At 36.3% G+C, this 24146-nt stretch overlaps 2 protein-coding genes across 5 annotated transcripts in view; both read right to left on the bottom strand.

Annotated features, from left to right (window-relative positions):
- Positions 1-9561: 9561 nt before the first annotated feature.
- Positions 9562-18791, bottom strand: LOC133532045 (uncharacterized). Of its 3 annotated transcripts, XR_009801635.1 has the most exons (5): positions 17479-17881; positions 15365-15625; positions 11746-11915; positions 10449-10855; positions 9562-10410 (listed from the first exon to the last, which is right to left on the bottom strand). XR_009801635.1 is itself a non-coding variant. In XM_061870532.1 (4 exons), the coding sequence occupies exons 2-4, from the start codon at positions 15569-15571 to the stop codon at positions 10660-10662; spliced, it is 573 nt and encodes a 190-aa protein (XP_061726516.1). In that variant the 5' UTR covers positions 15572-15618; positions 17479-18791; the 3' UTR covers positions 9562-10659. The 3 variants fall into 3 exon arrangements, 2 of the variants coding, with proteins under 2 accessions (XP_061726516.1, XP_061726515.1); XM_061870532.1 differs by having other exon boundaries at positions 9562-10855; positions 15365-15618; positions 17479-18791; XM_061870531.1 differs by having other exon boundaries at positions 9562-10855.
- A 1313-nt stretch (positions 18792-20104) lies between these two features.
- Positions 20105-24146, bottom strand: part of LOC133532160 (uncharacterized) — a 39614-nt gene continuing 35572 nt past the window's right edge. For both annotated transcript variants that reach the window (XM_061870704.1, XM_061870705.1), the window contains exon 7: positions 20105-23753. In XM_061870704.1, coding sequence (XP_061726688.1) covers positions 23582-23753 — 172 coding nt within the window. In that variant the 3' untranslated portion in view covers positions 20105-23581. The remainder of the gene's footprint in view (positions 23754-24146) is intronic.

The raw sequence follows: 24146 nt of genomic DNA on the forward strand, positions 1-24146 counted from the left end.
GACCGACAATATAGTAGGTGCAAAAATAACTTATAACTCTCATTCTAGTGATTTACCCCCAAACTTTCAGCGAGATTTTTTTTATATTTGAAATCATCAATATTTCAGAATATGAAACATATCATAACATTTCGATAACGATTTTTCTACTCATACTATTTACTTCTTTTGGTATTAGTGTTTCATTTAAAAAGATTGGAAGATAAAGGACGACGTAAGTCTGTCATACCAAAAATATTAAGTATCTGTGTTCACTATATTGAACGATAGCCATCAACGCGCCTCTCGAGAAATGTGGCTGCACTTCGTTTCTCCGAGACTCAGATTTTTAATAGTTATACTCTATAACTTTGTCAGTAGAAAAGAGCGTCAAATTTTAAAAATGTAGGCGCGGCGCTAAAGATCAATATTCCATACAAATTATGAATTAAGCGCCTTTTTCTATTGATAAAATTGGGTTGCCTGAGTAGGTAGTTATCCCTGGGTGTCCTTCTGAATGCCTAACAACGTTTGGCCTAAATCACTTGGCCTAACTGCTATGAACTAATGATCAGTTGGCATAACAGTCACTTGGCGCAATGATAATTTTGCATAATGTATTGTTTTACCTAAATGTTATGTTTTCTAAGCATTTTTGTCCTAATGGCGAGTATCCCTAATGGTTTGTTGCATATTACATGAAATCCCTATTAAAGTGTGAACTATAATGTGATGCCCGAACTGTTTTGGCCTAATGGGTACTGCTCTAATTATCAGTTGTCATCATATTATTTTCCATATATGCAGTAATGAACTCGCAAATTAACGAGGTGCGAAATCTGCCTTAATGGTTGGCGCTTGTAAAATTGTCGGTGTTGGGAGTGTTGGGATTGGGACGGTGAAAATTTAACGGTAGGTTATTAGGTTCGTTAGGTATCTTCAAACGGCCGAAGGCCAAACGGCACAGAATAGGAGCCCCGCGCAAGCAGGTCTCCGTCGATATTGCTAACTGTACGCAATTTGGGTGATTAGTGATTACTACCAAAACGTATTATAATTAGGCCATAATAAGGTATGGGCTGCGTGCAATTAGGTATAAAGATGGTTAGGACATATGATTTTTAGGATTTTTAATGATTAGACGCAATGATTGTTATGCTATGTAACATTAGGGTCGTATGTTACGATTGTGGTAAGTGTCATTAGGGAAAGAAAAATTAGGCCAAAACGAAATCGGCCATTGTGGAATAGGGCAACCACAATTCGGCCATACGAGTGCGTAGGGCAAGTGATGGTTATGCCAAATAATGTTAGGCAATGATAATTTAGGCCAAAAAACTTTAGGCATTCCGATATAGATCCGTTATCCCTATATTAAACCTCGATTGTAATATAAACAACTACTATAATTTAAGCATTTTGCCTATTTTGTCTCGGTTAAGAAAAGTTCAAGGGCAAGAACTGTTATTTGCGGTATAATCATTATTTTTCATCTCGTTTTTAGCCCGCGGTGGGAAACCGACAGATTCAGGTCAAGACGTTTTACAATGCAGAAGGCATGTTTTTGCTTACGATATAAAAAAAAAACTGTTTCGCATCATGGGATCCCTATAACAGTTTTTATGGAGTAACCGTCGCGTAAAATGTTTGTAGATATTTTTGGGAAGTATAGCACTTTAAGAGGCTGTCAACACCCAATGTCCTTGAAATTGATGTTACTTAAACAGTTTTTTAAGAAAGACTATTTGTTTTAGTCAAGTAAGAAAAATATATGTTCATATTAATTATATTTCAAAGACCGTGGTTGTACTGTACTAACACGCGGATACCAAGTAGCTGCCGTGAACTTTTTGCGCAACATAAGGTACTTACATTACCATGCATGTACATCATGGAAGCGGCAATGTTCGTTAGGAACAATGCAAATTTATTCCCATTGCAAAAAGTCACCTCGAACCGGCGAAACAAAAATCAACTTCTCCTGCCAATTTCAAGACTTGCTATGTATAGAAATGGTCCGTACTATCGATGTGTCACCATAGTAAACAAACTACCCGAACAGTTAAAACAAGAACGCAACGATAAAGTGTTTAAAAATAAACTAAAGAATCTACTAACCGAAAAGTCGTACTACACAATTGACGAGTTTTTAAATGATAATAAGTTGTTAGAATGGAACCCGTAAGGCAATATGTTACCTATCAATAATATGACCTCTTTCATCTTTTGTTATTTTGTTATTTTATAATGTAAATAATTGTTGAAAATTGTGACACTAAATTGTTGATTGAGTTTCGGATTGGCATAAAGCATAACCATTAGTATTAACTTTGACATTGATGAATTAACCTAGGTAGATATGCGTTTGTATAATATTATAAATAACGTTGATAAGCGAATATGCACGAATTTATAAGTACTATAGTATATAAGTAGGTAATTAGGTACCTCATAAGTACTAACATTATGCGCCCTATCCGGGTGTCATGTACTGACTACATCCAACTAACATCTTCTGTAATGCACATGACTTTTAATGTTGAATAAATGAAATAAAACATAAATACCTACTCGATACATGATTGAAAGAAATCGGCTCGATAGAAAATAATTGCAAAGATTGGTCTTAAAATCACAATTAAACGGTTCTATGTCTTTATTGTTTTGACTTATGGGTCTGCAATTAAAATCACAATTTCAAAACATTTATATCTAAACCGCTGTTGAGTAAAATATTACACTAATAATCCACTTTTTTTATTTAAATATTTTTCTTATTATTCCCTTGCCCAGGCCCAGTAACATGCGAAAGTGCTATCTCATTTACTCCGATACAAATAAACAGTGTGCGCGCTTTAGGTATTGACAGCCTCTTAATTTATTTAGAAATGTAAAGCTGGCCATACACACTAGTGTACGCCTGCGCAGTTTTATCAACTGCACAGGCAAAACGGAGCGTGTCTGGCATTCGACTGTGCAGTTTCCTATACAGCTTTACCTGCGCAGTTGAACTGTACAGGCAAAACTGCGCAGGCATATTCGGTATCATGTTCTGTTAGGAAAAAGTAGACGAAAATCTTTCCTATTTTTTGTTACATTGTACTCGTATATTGTACACCTATAAAATTTTATTTTAATGCAATAAAAAAGACACGTATGAGGTAGACGGACCCTATCGATTCATGAAAATATAAGTACGACCTAATCTTACCCAACTATGAGTACCGGACGCCATAATAGGGACCGTGCGCGTTGGAGGGTCTGCCATCTTGTGGCCTGAATCGGAACCATAAACATGCACATGTACACGTCACGTGTTTTCTTGTGCATAGTAGGTTCTGCCATCTTGTGGGCTACATCGGAACAATAAACATCACATGTACGCCTCGCGCCAAAAATCTGACGGCTCCTGTGCTGCCTCCTACAGTTCATGCACGCTCCCTATAGCCATATGTTATGGATTTATGTAGGAAAAGTTCTTAGAAATTTAAATTTAGCAAACAATGAAAACATGTCAAGACCTTAATAGATAGAGGCATTATCGCTCGCATAGGTAGTGTCACGGAATAAATAATAGCACTACTACTACCATACAGAAAGCACACTTCCTACAAAACCGAAGTTTGACAGCGATTCCGACACAAATCATGCGGTCACTTTCTAATGTATGGCACTTCCTTTCGGCTATTTAGGGTAGTCAAAATTCAAGTCATTATCTTGTGGTTGTACACGCAGAGGGACGTGAAGTTGTGAGAACCCTAATTGCTCGGAGCAATGCTGAGCCGAGAATGCCCGAACCAGTGTACACCAATTTATAACGTGTAGTCGAACTTCAAACAAAAAAAAAATGTGCAGATCTCGGGTAAAAACAAGTGACGACGCGACAAATTTAAGCAAGTTTAAGCATGTTTGCTAAGGGTTGCGCCCGGGCCACGCCCTTTATCGTTCATTAGTTATATTTTTGTCGCATAAAAAACTGTATGGGGAGTTCGCTTTAGAGACGACCTTTACCATACAAAAAAAATTACGCTAAAATATTATATATACAGGGTGATTCATGAGACGTGAGCAGGACTAAGCCTACACAATCAGTAAATGTTAATGAACCGTTCATCATCATATTTAAGTAAAACAATCTCGCTTTATTTCTGTTATTTAACTTTTTGGGAAGGACAAATTTGATAATCTACAATCATGGACATCCTACAACACTTAATTAAGAAAGATAAAACCTCTTAAACCGTTATGACAGCAGTTTGATTATGAAGAAAACAAAATGTCACACTTGAGTGAGATACGATTTTTCAAAAGTAACCAGACATTCAATTTGTCACTTGTTATGGATAAAACAAAGAGGGTGACCATACATGGCGTAAATAAATTAAAACATTTTTTTTTAACAGTAAAAAATAAAAGAACGTTAATCTCACAAATACTGGTACGAAACAGTTGCTTTATAACTTACTGAATGCTCAAGCTTGATCCTGCTCACGTCTCCTGAATCACCCTGTATATGATAGGATATGATAGGACATTATTACACAAATTGACTAAGTCCCACAGTAAGCTCAATAAGGCTTGTGTTGAGGGTACTTTAGACAACGATATATATAATATATAAATATGTATAAATACTTAAATACATAGAAAACATCCATGACTCAGGAACAAATATCCATGCTCATCACACGAATAAATGCCCTTACCAGGATTTGAACCCGGGACCATCAGCTTCGTAGGCAGGGTAGTAGGTAGTGACCTACTAGGCCAAACCGGTCGTCGAAATATGTCTTTTTACTTTCTTGTTGAAATATAATAACAATTATTCTCTTAAATATATCTGTATTTTTGTAACACCTTATATAGTGGCTATGGTGCCCAGTATACGCGCCTATATACATTACCATTACCGAACCACACCGAACTTACCATTTATGTATGTACTGGAATAAAAATAATCAAGGAATTTAAAATAAAAGAAATGCCTTGGCACAGCCCTGCGTCCGAGGTTTTGAATTTCGAACGATACCTAATTATAAAATGTTCGAAGTTGGACTACTGAGTCTAAAATACACCTTCCTTATACTGTGCCCGAACGCTCTAGTGTCTCCCATGGGCAGGTACAGGCAGAGGGGGGCAGCTGCCCGACTGCGCCTGCCTGTACAGTGTACAGTGTGAACTCAAATTTTACATACAATGTATGCTTCACTGCGGCATCTAATGTGTTACTGTGTGTTTACTGTTACCTGCTTACATTACTCTGACCAGGGTGCCTACTGCCTAGCCAAGATGTCAATCGTTCGCTCCGTAGCGAAAGAAGCGATTCCATATTAGTGCGACAGAGAAAAATTAGTGTATCGTTCGCTACAGAGCAAACGATTGGCATTTTGGCTAGGCCCTCAGCACAGACAACAGCTTTTCCACTTTTATATAAACGATCAAAATACCAACAGGATCTCTTAAGATGTGTCCGACTGGCATCTTCTCATGAGTACCGGCGCTCTAGTACTGTTATTTGCTTAGATACTGACCGAAACAGATTAAAACAGCTTATCTACTTTGAGTTAAACGACCAGAATATCTTAAGATGTGTCTGATTGGCACCATATCATGAGTAACATTGTGAATACAGTTACTTGCTTACATCACTCTGACTAGCACAGATAAAAACAGCTTATCAACTGAATCAAACGACCAAAAACTCACAGAAAATCTTATAATGCGTCCTAGTAGAATCATGTCACGAGTACCCGTGTGAGTACAGTTATTTGCTTACATTACACTGACCGAAACAGATTAAAACAGCTCATCCACTTTGAAATAAACGACCAAAAACCCACAGAATATCTTATGATGCGTCCGAGTGGCATCATCTCATGTGTACTGGCGGCACGAGTACTGTTATTTGCTTAGACACTGACCGACACAGATTAAAATAGCTTATGCACTTTGAAATAAACGATGAGGATATAAACCGGTAAATATGTCAGGATGTGACCTACTGACATCATCTGTTGAGTGCCGTTGCTTGTCTTACTTACGTGAGTATCTTGTCGAGTTACTTAACATTTTATTGACCAAATAGATTAAAACAACCAATCCACTTTGAAATAAATAATATAATAAATAACAATATTACAGGACATATATCCTTACACAAATTGACTATAAGCCCCACAGTAAGCTCAAGAAGCTTGTGTTACGGGTACTCGGACAACGATATTATATATAATATAGAAATACGTAAATATATAGAAAACACCACGAAAATGCCCATGACTCAGGAACAAATATTTGTGCTGATCAATTACCGGGATTAGAATACAGGACTATCGGCTTCATAGGCAGGGTCACTATCGACTACGCCAGACCGGTCGTCAATATAAACTACGAAAAGAGGTCCAAATCTTGTGATATGAAAAATCTTGGTCTACTAGGGGCCACTTGCACCAATCACTAACCCGAGTTTAACCGGTAAGACCTAGAGTTACTATGGTAAATAGCACAATTTGACACTGGATTAACGGGTTAACCGGTTAACCCCGGGTTAGTGGGATAGTGCAAGTGGCCCTAGGCAAGTGAGTTGCTTTAAGAAAATATCAAAACGTTTCTTCAGCAATGTCAGCATGAAGTTTGTATAATGTGCAACACTTGACGTCACACGACATATCGTAAGTCAAACCCATTCTTATGAGATAAAAATAGTTACAAGTGCAGAAATATGATGCATGTTTTATTATGAGTATTTCGGATTTTCTGTTTCATGTTGAATAATTTATTACCACCCCAAATACCCCAATCCTCTATTGTGCAAAACATGTGAACGTAGTAGCGTCTTATATTTAGTGTCCAAGCTGATTTATTCTGTAAAGATGACCGCTACGTACCTATTAAGAAGACAAACGCGTTTTCTCGAACGCACATATATGTAGGTATAGACATTTTTTTTTTCATATGTCCGTCAAAATAAGCATGTTGAAACTCAAAATACACTCAAGAGCAATTAAAAGGGATACTTTGCATGGATAATTTCACAGAATTTTAATGTTATTCATACTTATCGATTGTTCTTGTTTTGAGTGCCTTATTCACTCCCTTTAGTAAGTTGCACCAATTATATTGAATTGATTTTTCGCATGGTAGTAGCTAATACTATTAGCAGTTTATGTGATTTTTTCCATGGGTGTACCTTTACAAATACTTGTTGAAAAGAGCTGTCAAAAAAATCTCTGACATTTTAATCATTATTATTTTAGGGAAATAAATATTTAAAAAACTGACATATAGGTACTCCTACTCATTCCTTGTAGCTATGATTTGGTCTGATGCTCTACCTTATGTAGTTCAGGAGAAAAAAACTTTGAAAAATGTGTCCATACGAGTAAAATGACATTTTTGACATTATCTCGGTGACGGTTCAAGATAGGAGGCTGAAAGTTAAGGTGTTTCTATATTATAACATAGCCAACAAATGACATTATAAAAACCCGATATTCGTCACAGGGGCCATGGACATACGCACGGGAGGAGACGCGCGGGCGGCGGACAGAGCGCGACGTCATCGCGGCAAGCCGCGAGCGCCGCGCGGCACACACTCGGCTTCACATACTCCACCGGCAACGGACGAATACCGTATTAGTTTTTTATAATTGTTTGGCCGGGATTTATCTGTAATTAAGGCGGAATAAACCAGCCTATTTTTATACAGTCCGCGTTATTATTTCTACGTCCAGTAGGACCCTAACAGGCCACTTCTCCTTCCTTAGTCAGCTAGACCCTTTTGTATTTTGTAACATGAGCTTGCACATCGCATTGCAATCCAAGTAACTGTAAATAACGGACCGCCTACTTATGGGCCCGGTGGTCACATATGAAACCTGTATGTGACATAATGACATAATACATACTTATCCGCGTGCCGTCCAACATTGGATGTAAACTTCGTTTCGATGGAATATCAACCTTCATTAAAATCAAACTAACTTTTGAACAAATGAAATTCAACCCAATTAAAAATACCACTAGATTCAAACTTCCTTGGTGGTTTTTGTATGGTGGGCGGCACAAGGCTATAATTTATTTGTTGTACAATCGCCAACGTATATATCGGAGCGGGCAAGATGTTCACAAATATCTACACAAAGCCTCTTTTATCTTACTTACCTTACTTTTTAATTATTTTATAAGCAATCGTTTTTCCTCATCTAAACGAGTAAATACGAGTATTTATCGGGTGCTTTGCGTAAATACTCTGTATTTACTCACCCCTACCCATCTCTAAGCACGCCAGATGTGTGATAAAAAACATTGTGTACCACGGGCGGTACAGGAATTACGAACTCGTGTTAATTAAACCCTCGCCTTTGCCTTCGGGCTTCAATTCACACTCGTTCGTAAATTATTATTTATCGTCCGTAATGGCTTTAACATGTTCGGTCCACCTCCGCTATTATCAGGTGCTCACTTAACGACACAATTTTTTCATACAAAACATTTTGAACGTTGAAAAACGTTCCGCTTTCCACAGACGAAGTCACAGACAAAAGCTAGTATTATATAGAATTGTTGAACATCGTTAACAAATTCAGTGCTTATTGAAAACAACTAGATAATATAATGCACTGCTTAGTTTCTCTAAAAGTCAGTGAAAGTGCACAAATGCATTAACCATCAGGAAATTACGTACAAGTTTAAGAAAAACGGACTTCCACCAGGAAAACTGAATAATTCAACGCCAGAATACGATCTAACCAATCAATCATGAATAGGGGAGACTGGGGCCAATTGAAACTTATTCATTTAAAACAAAGAGTGATAACTCCACACATCACGTTTCTTACCAAAACGCGAGTTATTTCGTAGTCGACATCTAGCGTCAAGTAGTGGATTTATCCCCCCTATTTAGGCCCCCACGCTGGCCTGGCCGAATAGCTAGTACACCTTTGGATTTCTTCGCGGATGTATGCAGGTCTTCTCAATGCTATGGGAATAACCATAATATTTATTTTTCCAGAATAAAATAGTATTTTCATCACATTTGCTCGAAATAGATCTTATTTCATGCAGGTGTACTGAAGGCCAAAGGCCTATATTGTTCCCGTGGGAGTTATGGATAGTGAATAAAAAAGGTATAACTCCCGAGGAAGTCACCTATAGCTTGTTTTTAAATTACGTCACTTATTCATACAAACCAAGTAGCATAAATAAGTTTTACTTTTAAAATACTGACGTTTATAATTTAATATTTTGTTTATGTTTAAAATTATTTAGTTAGATTAATTTAACAGCCGTTTAAAATATTTTTACAAAATTTTCTCATGTCAAACCTTCGATGCCTAACTAACCTGCCAAGATATTACAAAATGGCGGACGAATGTTTGATATGTCACCCTGTTTAAGAATTATTTCGCTTTTAGTTTTTTCTTCGCAAGTGTGATGAAAAACATTGTGTAACTCCGGGGGTAAGAATATTGCAATTACAACCCTCGTACCCAAAATGTTACTTACCCCCTCGTTGCACAATGTACTATATCTTTGCTGTAACTGCCTATATTAAATAAGTTTGTTAAAAAAAGTACTCAAGCGATTAAAAAAAATGTTTAATTGTTTATAATTTACACTAAATATATAGGTAAAATAAAACAAAAAACATATAAGCAATTTCATTACTTAAGTATTTTAAAAATATATATAATCGCTGTGTATATGTCTAAGTGATATTTGTCAGATACCACGGAAAATTATAAAGTAAACAGGTTAAGCGTGACTCGGACTAAAGGAAAACATATTTATTGTAAAAAAATGTGTGATGGAAAGGAACCCTCAGGGTATGAGTCCGAGTCGCACTTGGCCTGTTTTATTATTGTATTTTATATTCTTTCTCTTTCTTCACTTGATTGTACCATTGTAGGTACTAGCAGGAACTCAGTATTCCGGCATGCCCAATAATCCGGCAGTAGCGAGTCAGCGACCCAGGTGACCCGTTCTATGATTATTTTCTGAATAAAATCATAGAGAAATTTAATTAAGGGAGTGCTAACTCCATACATCAGCTATCTTACCAAAACGCGAGTTATTTTCGCAGTTGACATCTAGCGTCAAGTAGGGAATTGATCAGTACTACTAGTTGAGAATAGATGTCGCGTCGAACGAATGCTCAACAATTTTCAGCTAATATTACAACCGGATTAACTGGAACTCTATTTTCAACTCTTTCTGCTTGTAACATTAGTTGTAAATTGTTTTGGCAATACATTTTTCGCCAGTCGCGACCGTCGTCACATCTGGGCTCCTACCGGGAAAATCGAAGTTCGTCAATTGCGGGCATTTTTCTCTTTCACTCTAAAAAAAAAAGAAAAAAAAAAGTAAGAGTAAAAGAGAAAGATCCCCGCAATTTGCGAATTTCGCGGTAAGCCCCCTGGTGTCAAAAAGCTGTACTGATAAACTGATAAACCGACCTACCTACCTACCTACTGAACCGGTGATCTCCATCTTAAGCCCTGTCTTCACTTTCCATCAGGTGTGACTAGAGCCAATCGCCGATCAGTTTTTAATTAAAAAAAATGGTATTGACGCTACTAATGTATGGAGTTCGCACTCTTTTCTTACTTATATTTCTCTATGGTGGCTACTTAAAAACATGAAAAAAAACTTATAAAATAATTTGATATGTCCCTAGTTTTAGTCTAATTCTTCAAGATTCAAGCGAGATCGGAAATTATTGAGGAAGCGATGTAATCTTAAAGGTTTATTGTCTAACTGCACATCCACCATTTTCGCAGCCATTATACGGTAATAATCCTCTAGACTGTTCGCCATTTTGTATATTTCGTTTTCCGCTCTCGTTACCAGGAACGTTTTTGGACATTTTTGGACTCTGTAATTAAGTACAAATAAATCATTAAATACACGGTATTTTTATATAACTCACAATGTTATAGAGAGTATTACTACAACGTTCTTCCGCCAGAGTGTCTAATGCTGCAACTTTCATAAACCACAGAGTAACTTATACATGCTGTGCCTTAAAGTGTTTTTTGACAAGTTTTTACAGGTAATAAAATATGGCATTGATGCATCAATTTTACAAAGAGCCTACCGGGAAACGCGACAATCGAAATTTAGTTATCTGCCTCTTCATCACTCGCATATGCAAGAGTGTGGAGGTTTAATTAACGAAAATTCGATTCTAGTTTTGCGGTAGTGCCTCTTCATCGCTCGAATATTGCAAGTAAGTAAGTAAGTAAATATTCTTTATTGTGCACCATACATTTAAAAATAGACAGGAAATGAAAAAAACGCGTAAAAGTTAGGTAACAACAGGCGGTCTTATCGCTAAGAAGCGATCTCTTCCAGACAACCTTTGGGTAGCAGGAAACTATGAACTTACAACATTGAACGGGTAGTGCCGATATACATATAATAACAAAAGAGATAGAAAGAGAGAGAGGTTCAGTATACAGAGGTTAAATAACGAAATTTCGATTTTCTTGTTTCACGGTAGACCCTCAGATTGTGATGGATTGTGGTAGTGGCGACCCCTACGCAGGCGCGGATACAAGGGGGGGGGGGGGGCATAGGGGCAATGCCCCCCCCCCCTAAAACCCTGGCTCTCACATTACTAAATTGAGTAAATTTTATTTTCTGTGCAAAAATATATGATTTTCTCAAAATGGCCCCCCCCTAAGCCAAATCTTGTATCCGCGCCTGCCCCTACGTAGAGTTTCGCGTAATATTCCCTATTGTTTCAACTTTGATTTTACTTACATAAGCTCTATAAGGTGGTTTCTCTGTTTCACCGTCAACGAGTAGTGCCAGTCCTTGGCTTTTCCCATTTTAAGCGGCAGACAGAGTTGGCAGTTCTCGTTTATGCAGTTTCTCCAATGATTTAATATTTGTCTCGATGTAGAACAATTAGGTTGACTACAATTTGATGCCTGAAAATAAATACACGTACTTACTAAGGTAGAAGTACTAGTGCTCGACGCTGCACTAGTCACCGACGTGGGCACTTTATTTCATGGAAATATAGGTTTAAAAAAAAAAGAAAAAAATATATTATAGGACATTATTACACAAATTGACTAAGTCCCACAGTAAGCTCAATAAGGCTTGTGTTGAGGGTACTTAGACAACGATATATATAACATATAAATACTTAAATACATAGAAAACACCCATGACTCAGGAACAAATATCCATGCTCATCACACGAATAAATGCCCTTACCAGGATTTGAACCCGGGACCATCAGCTTCGTAGGCAGGGTCACTACCCACTAGGCCAAACCGGTCGTCAAATCGGTTAAATTTGAACAACGAAGATTTTTCTGTATTCGAACTTAATCCTTGTCACTTTGACATAAAGTGCCCATGTCGGTGACTAGTAAGTAGGTAGAAGACCTTATGTGCGCTTACATTATCACTCTGAAATATCTTTATAAATACCTAAAATCCAGATAACAGTACAATTTTCTTTGAATGACTAAACACGTCTGTTCAGTATAGAATAATATTTCGAGAACGAAGAATTAAGCCTACCCACATTCAGTCGGCGCCTGATTACTAAATCTACCCACATATGTCACAATTAATATAGTGAATTGCTTCGACATGTAATACCTCTGGAGTTGCAGGCGTCTATAGGCTACGGTGATTGCTTGCTATCAGGCGGGCCGCATGATTGTTTGCCACCGTCGTGGTGTAAAATATATATAAATATATCATTAAAATTATACACAAATCAACCTAATCCCTTCTGAGGTATCTTGTTTTCATGCATGAAGCGCGTGGCCTAGCGGTAAGAGCGTGCGACTTGAAATCCGGAGGTCGCGGGTTCAAACCCCGGCTCGTACCAATGAGTTTTTCGGAACTTATGTACGACATATCATTTGATATTTACCAGTCGCTTTTCGATGAAGGAAAAACATCGTGAGGAAAACGGACTAATCCCAACAAAGCCTAGTTTACCCTCTAGGTTGGAAGGTCAGATGGCAGTCGCTTTCGTAAAAATAGTGCCTACGCCAAATATTGGCATTAGTTGTCAAGCGAACCCCAGGCTCCCATGAGCCGTGGCATAATGCCGGCACAACGCGAGGCAGAAAGTTTCAGGAGAAACGCACAGTTGAGGACTGCCAACCATCTAAGTGGTGAGGATTTTATTTTATTTTATTGTTTTTAAGGGATAACAAACAACTATACAAATACAATCTAACAAATGGTGTTACATTATAAGTGTTGTTTTTATGTACAGCCAACAACGGTATCCACAAGTTACTTATACACATAAAGTTGAAGAAGGTAGGACAGATATACAATTTTACTATGCTAATAATAGTTTAAATGTATCTCTGGCTAAACACGGCAATTATAAATTAAATTAGTATACATTAATCTATATTAAACAATCTGATAAGGCTTTTCTATATTTAGCGGTGGGCAGGTGGAATATATCTATCGCAGTAAAGTTTTGGTTGTAGGAAGCAAGGAGCCGGCGAAGCGGGTTACGAAAGCCGGCGTTAGTGCGGCAAGGGCTCTCGGCAAATAATCTGTACGCTACGCACGCGTCTCACGACGGTTCGCGTTTCTAGGAACCACATGTTTAATGCTATTCACCAGCTGCACACAGTCAAATTTATTGTTGCAAAGTCCATGTAATAACATTGCATCAAGGAACGAGCGTCTTTTCTCTAACGTTGTTAGACTGTATTTTTTCAGCAAGTTATTATAAGGCAGTCGGCTATTCTTGTGGATTTTAAAGTTGATAAATTTAAGGAATTTGTATTGGACTTTATCTATTACATCGATGTATTTTTTGTAGAAGGGATTCCATATACTGCTTGCATATTCTAATTGTGGACGGATTAAGCTTTTGAATAAATAAGTAAATGTAGAAGTCCTAGTGAAGTCAGAGGCGGCCCTCGTAACGAAATGGTACTTTCTGTAGCTCTTAGAGATAATTATGTCAACATGTTGGTCGAGATGTAATTTAGAGTCTAAGGTTACTCCAAGATCTCGCACGAGCTGGACCCGCTGAAGATGTTCATTACATAATTTGTATCTGTGGGCTATTATATTTCTGTTTTTAGTGAAAGTTATTGTATTGCACTTAGAGACACTTAATTCTAATTTGTTTAATAAGCAATATTCGGATAACTGATCAAGGTCCCTTTGAAATAGTAAGCAATCGTTATAATTACGAATTTCACTAAAAACTTTAAGGTCATCAGCATATAGTAGTATATGAGTGTTGTTGAAACAGGTTTTAATATCGTTGATGAATATGTTGAATAGCAAAGGACCCAAGATTGACCCCTGCGGGACCCCAGATGTAACTAGAACAACATCGGATTGATATCCATTTATTACGACTCTCTGAGTTCTTCTAGTGACATATGACAAAAACCATCGAAGGAGATTACCCCGTATACCATTAAAAGCAATTTTGTCTAGAAGTAGTCTATGGTCAACTCTATCAAATGCCTTCCGAAAATCAGTGTATACAGCGTCTACCTGTATGGCTCGATCCATATGTTCAAAAAGAAATCCTGTAAATAACATAAGATTGGTGATCGTTGATCTCTGTCGGGTAAATCCGTGCTGTTCAGGTATGATTTGCTGGTTTATAATGGGGCTTAAGGCTCCATGAACTAGTTTCTCACAGACTTTTGCTAGTGCGCAGAGTATGGAAATAGGACGATAATTTTCGACATTTTGTTTTGCTCCGTTTTTAAAGACGGATAGAATGATAGAAATGATGTTTTTTTGTTAACTATAGTACCTATTAAATAAAATAAAAAAGCCTTTTATTTCTGGGTGAAAATATTATTAATTTTTGTGAGGTAACACACCAGAACCCTTAGGAGGTAAAGGCCTCTTCCAGAACCCTCCACTTCTTTCTTGGGCCTCCCACATCCAGCTGGCCCCTGCCAGTTTAGTTATGTCATCTGACGAGCGTGGAGATGAGATGGGCTGGCCATGTAGCTAGATTACAAGACGGAAGATGGACCTCTGAAGCCTGGAAAGGGCCCATTGGTAAGAGGACTAGTGGACGACCACTGGCAGGCTCGTCAGATGACATAACGAAACTGGCAGGGGCTAGCTGGATCTGGGAGGCCCAAGACAGAAAGAAGTGGAGGGTTCTGGAAGAGGCCTTTACCCCCTAAGGGTTCTGGTGTGGTATCTCATATAAATTATATTAGGTTTAAGATCCTAGGTTAAGTATTTTGTAATATTTTCACCCAGAAATAAAAGGCTTTTTTTTTTCATTATTATCTGACCAGCGTGCCAGTGCCCGTCCACTAGTCCTCTTACCAATGTCATAAGTAGTACCTATTATGAAACCTTTACACCAATATTAAAGCAATAAAGTTTCTATTTGTACTTACTCGACAACTCATTAGGTGGTCGAGAATTTCCCTCATGGCTCCGCAGTTTGGCACAGCACACAGCCAATCTGCCGGTTCCTGAATGTCACGACTCATGCACTTGCGCGCATGCAGCAAGAGAACCAGCTGCTGGCGCATCAGTGCCCGTGTCACTGGATTCTTTATACCTTGCTTAGAATCTTCATCATCTTGGTCAGTTACATACATTATATTGTCTCTTAATTCAACTCCTGCCCCTCTAACATGTGCTAAGCCTGCAAACTTTAAATGAAATATGTTTTTAAATAGAAAAAACTAAACTACAAAACTTACAACCTAGATCTAAAAATAAATAATACTAGTCTTAAAATAAAATACTAAAAACTATCCCCCTGCGGCCCACAGATTATAGCAGCATTTCCTTGCTGTATCGCAAAACTAATTCTTTAAGCGAGGAAGCTGCCAGCTCTGCGGTCACCGGTGACCTCTCTAATCCTTTTAAATAGTTCCTTAAACAGGTTAAGGGCGCTCGGACCCCACGGACCAAGGGTCTTGATGCCAAATGGTATTTATTTATTTATACAAGGAATTCCAACAGCTATAAGAAATACATGAAACTTTTTAGATAGTAGTTCAGAGCCAATTACAGGAACTCGCAAATAGAAACTGTATATATAATTACAAAGTACACACTAGATACAAAAGCACATGTGACACAAGATATTACAATATGAAATAGATCAAAGTTACAATAGAAAAAAAAAGAGAGATCAAAAAAATTGATATGAGCAATAAGTAAGAACACTTATAATTTATGAAATTACACTAAGATATACAACTTTATATTCGCATTTGGATGAACAACATGGACCGGGCTCAAATACATTAAAGTTAGAAATCACACTCCATAGCGTATCACTACCCGCAACATGTTATTTAGAAGCACTGATTGACTAGATTGCACCTTACACTAGGGATTGAGCAATTAAAAACGTCAATATCTAGATCCTTCGACAAATTATTTAAGTTACGAGCTGAGCAACATAGGAAACTATTTTGCCTATAATTAGATAAAGTGTGTTTAACGAAAGTTTAGAAAGAAGTTGTGGACAATCAAGTGGTGATATTAAGTATATAAGTTATATCAGCGATTTCACGACGTTTTTGTAAAGGAATTAGATGGTGTTTTTTGCAAGTGCTTAGGTAGTCATTAGAGTGATATGGACTTTTAAGCTTAAAACTTAAGTATTTCAGAAACTTTTTCTGAATGCGTTCAATCCTGTCAATGTATGTATTATAACAAGGATTCCAAATGCAGAGAATTCACAGTATGATATTGTATTCGGCACAGAGACCCCTATATTAAGGATTTTGTAATTACTTTTCGATTTTTTATCTTCAGATTATTAGTATTAGCCATTGAAATATATCTAAGGACAGACCTTATGGGCAATAAGAATGGTGCTAGTTCAGCGGTCACTTACTAATTTGAGCCAATCGTGCAGTCTAATGCATAATGTAAACTCATCAACCAATCGCATTGTAATGTGAGACTGCACGATAGGCTCGAATTCGTGTGCGTGAGACCAGTCCTAGCCCCATTCCTATTGCCCGTAAGGCCTATCCTTAGATATATGTCAATGGTTTTAACGCTGTGTACAATACTAATATTGTATGTGTAAAATTGTATGTTCGGATGTTTGTTCTATTTTTGCAATAGCGGCTGGACTCATTTGCAGCAAAATTTGCATCAATTATAAAGATAAAGATAGTTTATTATTCAAGTAGGCATATTACAATACGCTTATGAACGTCAAATAAAGCTACACCGGCTCTAACCCTGCACCTCTGACCCGAGAAGATTTAAATTCCCCCTCAATTGGAGGAGGGTATCCTAATATGGACCGGCAGGAAACTCGGTGGGACACATCTTACATATATTGATTACAACCTGAAAACAAAGGGACTAGGGACTAGGGGAGGGGGATACTTCGTTCTATGTGAAATACATGCCGGCGGTAAAAGCTTTTACCTAATAATAATGATAGTTTTCAAAAAGGGGCTAAGACGATTTGCTAAATACTGCAAAAGCAATACAAACAGAATTTTAAGAGTTATGACTACTTAAAACTTACGTTAGGTAAATCCATGATTTTATCGCCTTGTGTAATGTAGAATAAAACAAAAGACTATCTAACACCACGCCCAGCCCATGTTATTTTTGTTTATTAATTAATATTATTCATTATTCGATGACTTCAACACTTCAGCCGAGCCGGGTCATAAACACGTTCTACGTGTTGTTTTCCTGTCACACTTATGTACGAATTTACAAGTGCGACAGAAAGACAACATGTCGAACGTTGTTCGCGGTAGGTATGACATTTGTTATAATCTGTCATAAGCGTTCAGAAAGTTCACATTATTCCTCTAAACAAAACAAATTAATATAATTTTTATTTTAAAATAATACGTAAAATTTTATAAGTTAAAATAAATTACACAGGCTAACAGACCTCTTACCATAATTTCTTGATAGAGAGCCTGGCATTGGTTATGTAAATTAAATTGATCTTGAATAGCGTTTTGCCGAATTGAATTAATGGAAATATCTTAACGCACGGAAGATAAAAGCTGATTAGCTGACAGAAGAGACAGACATAGAATTAGGTATATAAATAAATAAAATTGTGCCGCGTGTGTTATTCTTTAGTGTATATATTTTTTGTTGCACAACCCACCTAACTAAATACAACACAATGATTTTCATGAATATGCCTAACGTAAGCATTAAAAATACCTATTACATTATCGCATGAATCTAGTCCTACCATCTATGCATTCATACAGAAAATAAGTAAGAAAAGAGTTCTATTCTAACTCCATACATCGGTTTTCTTACCAAAACGCGAGTTATTTTCATAGTCGACATAATATAATAGCTTCAAGCAGCGAATTTATCGTTACTGCTAGTTGACAATAGATGTCACGACGAACGAAAAATCTAATTCTCAACAATTTTCAGCTAATATTTTAACCGGAACTCTATTTAACTGCTTCTGCTTGTAATATTAGTTGTAAATTGTTTTAGCGATACATTTTTCGTCAGTCGGAAGGTCGCGATACTGGTGACATCTAGTGTCAAGTAGCGATACTAATAAATCCACTAATTGACGCTAGGCTAGATGCTGAACTACTTGCGTTTTGGCACTGAGACACCAGATGAAAATACAGGTTAACCCTCTGCCCGTCAACTGACATGGGCGGTTACAACCAAATATAAACCTTCGTGCGAATTCCGACAAGGTTCACAGGGTTAGGCATCATCATCATCATCTGAGGCATTACAGCCGCGGGTGGGCTAAGGCTAAAAAAGGCTAGGCGCCAATTCAAAGAAATCTTCCGAAGAAAAATCATTTTTAAGACATGATATGAGTTATTTGAACTTAACAGATTAAACATTAAAGGTACTAATTCCTGGCGTAATAAAAATAATTGTACCTTAGCGTTTTTTCTTAAAAATGAAATCGATGAGGTGAAAAATTATAGCGCCTGCAAAAGTGCAAAATGAGTAAAACTTGGAAACCACAAATAAATTGGCTCATATTATAATTGAATATGAAGGTACAACAATTTGGTTTTTATAGAATTTATCAATAACCACGGGCCACGGGATCAAAGCGTAATAAAGTACACCCGCCATTCTGACTGTCAGGATGGCGGGTGACCTGTTTTTTGATGATAACTTTAAGTACCGTGAGGTACAAATTTTGTTAAACAAGGTACTAAATAGTACAAATTAGGTACAAAAATATGGTATGCTTTTCATTTGATTTTATTTAGGTACACCCGCCATTCTGACTCTCACGTAATAAAGTACACCCGCCATTCTGACTGTCAGAATGGCGGGTGTACTGTTTTTTGGTGATAACTTTAAATTCCGTGAAGTATGTGTGTGTGTGTGTGTGTGTGTGTTTCCGTATTTTTTTATGGAGGTACTAAATAGTACAAATTAGGTACAAAAATATGGTAAGCTTTTTTTTGTAGGTACACCCGCCATTCGGACTCTCACGGATTTAGAAAAGAAAAGAAGGAGCATTCCATGAAATTGTCTACCGTTGTACCGTACAAACGCGAATTTTCTGAAGATTTTCAGGTACAAGAGTTTCCTTTTCTGGGACTTATGGTCAAAAATATGCACAGAAAAATAATCGCCTGCTTTAAGGACACGTTAGACCGGGCCGGAGCTTCCGGCACTTACTTAGAAATTGGCTGTTGCCCATAGTAAATTCAAGAAATTCCAGCCATTTCAACATTATATGACAGATGACCGGTGATCACGTGGTGCTTACCATAGAAAACGAAGCGCCGGAAACTCCGGCCCGGACCCGGGTCGGTCTAACGTGTCATCCTTTAAACGCCGAAAAAACAGTCGCTACACAGGAAATAAAATGCGTCCGTGCGGGACAGCCCGTGGAATGCTCTAGAAGTGCACACAACTCGACGACATTTTTCTTCCAATTTGCCATTTTTTACTGTCATTAGAAAAACTGTGGAAGTTACTAGAAAACTGCCAATGAAAAGTATATTCTTAATTAAATGTTATACAATAGTTGTCTTTAAGTAGGTATGTATGTTGCTAGGGCATATAGTTTTTAATAAAAATTAAAACCAAGTTATATCAAGTGAAAATATGTAAGTCTTGTTTTGGTAATTTTCGTAACTAAACTACTATTTAAATGTTCAAATGAAATCCATCAAAACAGAAAATAAATTCTTTATTAATTTCAATAATATCGAATTGTCAGATTGTTTAAAACAACTAGAATATTACAAAAGAATTTCAATACTTGCAATTAACACTGAAATGGATTATGTCGTCAAAAGTCACCATAATCATTAAAAAAAATCAGACATTAAAAATTATAACGAAACCGAGGACAGCTAAGGTACTCTGTTTCCTTTGGATATATTTTGTTCGTTAACATAAGTAGAGTATTTGGACAGACGAACTAAAAAAAATGTTTTTGTACAATTGAAATATATATTTTATATTTTGTTTAATATATAATGGTAACTTTTATCGACATTTTACAATATTTACTGTACTGAGATCTTAATTAAAAACATCACATATCAACTGACGCCAAATTATTGCTATGAAATGTTCTAATACATTTAAAGGGTTGCCAGGGTACATTGAGCAACGTTTATTATCTATGGTATTAAATGAGCACGACAATTTTATATTTGCGGATACGAAAAAAACATCTGCGCGTTTTTAACACACATGCAATGATTCTTCCGACCGCAAATATAAATTTGTCTTGATGACGGATAAAATTGTTAGTTTATTGTTATGATGTTGAATATGACAACCCTTTTGGACACATAACATAGTTAAAATAAAAATAAAACTGAAAAAATGGTAGGTGTAGGTCGCCCCCATCAAAAATGGATCTAAAATTTCATTTTTTACAACTATTCAACTATTTTTATCGTTACAATACACTGTTAACATGAGGTATCTTTTTATTGAAAATTACTTTTTTGTACTGTAAATTTATTTCGTTCTAACTTTAATAGTAACTACAAAAAATAATATCATACTGTACATTACTTAATACATTTTTATCTACGTTTTTACGTATTTTTCTTCTATAATAAATCGTTTACACATATTGTGTAACGCCAAGAGGTCTTTAGGGGTCACACAACACTTTTGTCATATGTGACATTAGATATTGAATACTTTTAAAGCGCTGGTTACCTACAAAAAGACCCACATAGTACCTATTTACGTAATAACTACTTTTTCTTATATATCAACAATTTTATATGTATTGGCACATCTGACTCCTTTCAGCCCAAATAAAACGTAAAATATCAAAATAGGGCTGTCAGGTGCTAGTTATTTGAAGTAGTTACAATTTTGAACCGCACTATTGCGTTACGAATAGCTATATCTATGGATATATAAATCAAACGCATTTCTTAGCTTTTGAGCGCCACGAACGTCATATCACGTTGATGGAAACACGCCACGCTAAGACGTCATTTGACGTCCGAACATATTTCTGTTATAGATCTGCAAAGTATCCTTCTTAACCATTTTTTATGCATTTAGCATATTTCAAATAAAATAAAAAATTAAACGAATATACGTAGAAAATAAAATTGTTAGTTTTGGTATATTTACAACTTGTGTTGTGACAGACGCTTGGCACTCAAAATATAAACCAAAAATAGGAAAAAACTGCCCTAATCTTCGATGTCAATAAAATGGCGGTTTTCGTAATTACCATTAATACTAGTCAATTTTCCTAACAATTACAGTACTCATTCATAATAAATACTTTCTTATAATAACTACTTCACATAACTATTATCGGACTAGGTTAATTCACGTTGGATTTTTTAATAATTTTCACGTTGTTATGTCAAGTACGAAGACCCATTCTAAACATCAACAGGTAAAAACTTTTTGGTAGTTATAGGTATGTAGTTATTTTCATAAGAATTGTTTGAGGTTATAATTATTTTGCTTGTGTAACTTAAGTCATTAAATATAGTCCATATTATGAAAAACGGTTTCCGCTGTTTTTAAGTTGCGAAAATGTTTTCTAACTGTCGATATTTAAATTCGATTGACGGGCTGTATAATCTATTGAAAACTTAACATTTCTAAGTACTAAAAAGTAACAAATCCGCTATATTATTTGGCAGTTTCTCTTTTTTAATATACGATTTCATCAAAGCTGCCTAAAAAACAAAACATATAAAATATAATACTATAAAAATCAACATGGCGGAAAAATGGTTGCTTAAGCACATTATTACGTCTATGTTAAAAAGTAAAAACGATACAAAATAAAACGCTATGCGAAAATATATTAGAAAAAATAATAACGATATTTTTGATCACAATTTTTTACCCATTCGGTGCGAATTTGTCTAGTCAGATTAAAAAGTTCATAAGACACATTTTGAATAATATTGCACTTTGAACAGTTCTTGCACAATATGACACCATAAGCTGTGTATCACAACTTATACGACATGTTATAACGGCGTATAGACAGATTTAAAAATAAAATATAACTAAACAAAAAATAAAACACTTTGAATGGTTAGCTCCCGAATAAACCAAATCAAGTCTTTCGGGTTCTTGCCGCAAGTATTAAAAAAGTATACTATGAAAATTTGCAAACCGCACCGAATACTTCCACCCCATATACCTAACTTTCCTTTAACAGACAAATTATACATTATTGCTGTCAATAGTAAAATTATTGCACATTAAAAAACGAAGTTATGACAATATCACTTTAAAATGACCGAAGTGAATAAAGAAAAAGTTTCACCTCAGTCATTGTATGCCTTTTAATAGGGAAACTTATGAGAAGATGGCACTTTATAACTAGATTGCATTGCTATAAGAACAGAAAAAAAATGGCGTTACGCCATATGAGTATCGAGTAGACATATGCGTCGATCGCCATATTTTTTTATACTAAAAAAATACATTTTATAACCCATGATTTAGGTATATTTTTTACCTTAACCTTTTTGACGCCAATGACAGATATATAAGTTCAACGCCGAAGACGGATTAATCCGTCACAGACCACAGAGCAATATAGACCATACATGCATATGCATAAACTTCAATTTTTTTTTCAAGTTCAGTTCAAAGTTTTGACGCTTCGGTGACGTGGCGTCCGAGCGACAGCTTTTGTGTTTGACACGGCGTCGAGGTTAATAAGGTTAAACATTTGTAATACATTATGATGCCAATTGATCGTTTTATGGACGGCGCATATGTCTAATAGCTATGAAGCCATTGATCATAAATATCAAATAATATTGAACCCTTGCAAGCCGTCACTTGTGTTTGACTTTTCATCAATACTCAATGCATAAAAGTTCATTAAAAATAACTTATAAACCGCCGCGTATATCTACACGCAAATAAATTCTTTATAACAATGCGTTAAGGTGCATTTTTCAATGTTCCTTGTCACGTATAGAAGACAGGCGTGTTCATTGTCATGTATAGAAGACAGTTGCGGAAGTATTTTAACCCATTGAATACAGCGCCTATTATATACAACGCGCTATCGGAATGCAAGGTTAATATTACACTGTAACCATGCGCGTCTATAGACGTCTTTGGCGGTGAAAGGGTTAAATTTCAACATTTTGTCAACAAATTGAAGTGACAGCATGCATAGGCCTTTATTTACCACTGGCCTTTTCGAGAAAATCCATTTTCAACCTTAGCTCTATGAGAAAGAGCTGCTTTTGCAGTGAAAATATTTCCTCCTTCTGTTTGAGTTCCATGTTGAGGATCTTCATTTTGGCTTCGTGCTCCCATATGGCGTGTTGGCGTTTTGCGGTGAAGTATAATCTGTGGAGGAAACAACAAGTTCGTTATCTAAACCGTTTTTTTAAGTCTGTTAATTTCAAGGGTGCACCCTAACTTAATCACACCCAAGATATTTAATCTTTTTCAAAAAACCGATATAGTAATTAATTCCTGTAAGGGCATTTATTCCTGTGATAAGCATGGATATTTGTTCCTGAGACATGGGTGTTTTCTATGTATTTAAGTATTTATAAATATTTATATATTATATATGTCGTTGTCTAAGTACCCTCAACACAAGCCTTATTGAGCTTACTGTGGGACTTAGTCAATTTGTGTAATTATGTCCTATAATATTTATTTATTTATACATTTGATACTAAATGCAAGTACTATCTCGCATGATCGATACTCTAAGTCATTGATATGTCATCT

Source organism: Cydia pomonella, chromosome 26 (genome assembly GCF_033807575.1).
Source record: "Cydia pomonella isolate Wapato2018A chromosome 26, ilCydPomo1, whole genome shotgun sequence".
Lineage (NCBI taxonomy): Eukaryota > Metazoa > Arthropoda > Insecta > Lepidoptera > Tortricidae > Cydia > Cydia pomonella.

What these genes read in the sequence shown, in the direction of transcription:
- LOC133532045 (XM_061870531.1), bottom strand. An exon ending in ACCACCTAATGAGTTGTCGA is followed by an intron (nt 11,916 to 15,364) that starts GTAAGTACAAAT and finishes ATTTATTTTCAG; the next exon opens with GCATCAAATTGTAGTCAACC. An exon ending in AACCACCTTATAGAGCTTAT is followed by an intron (nt 10,856 to 11,745) that starts GTAAGTAAAATC and finishes ACTTAATTACAG; the next exon opens with AGTCCAAAAATGTCCAAAAA.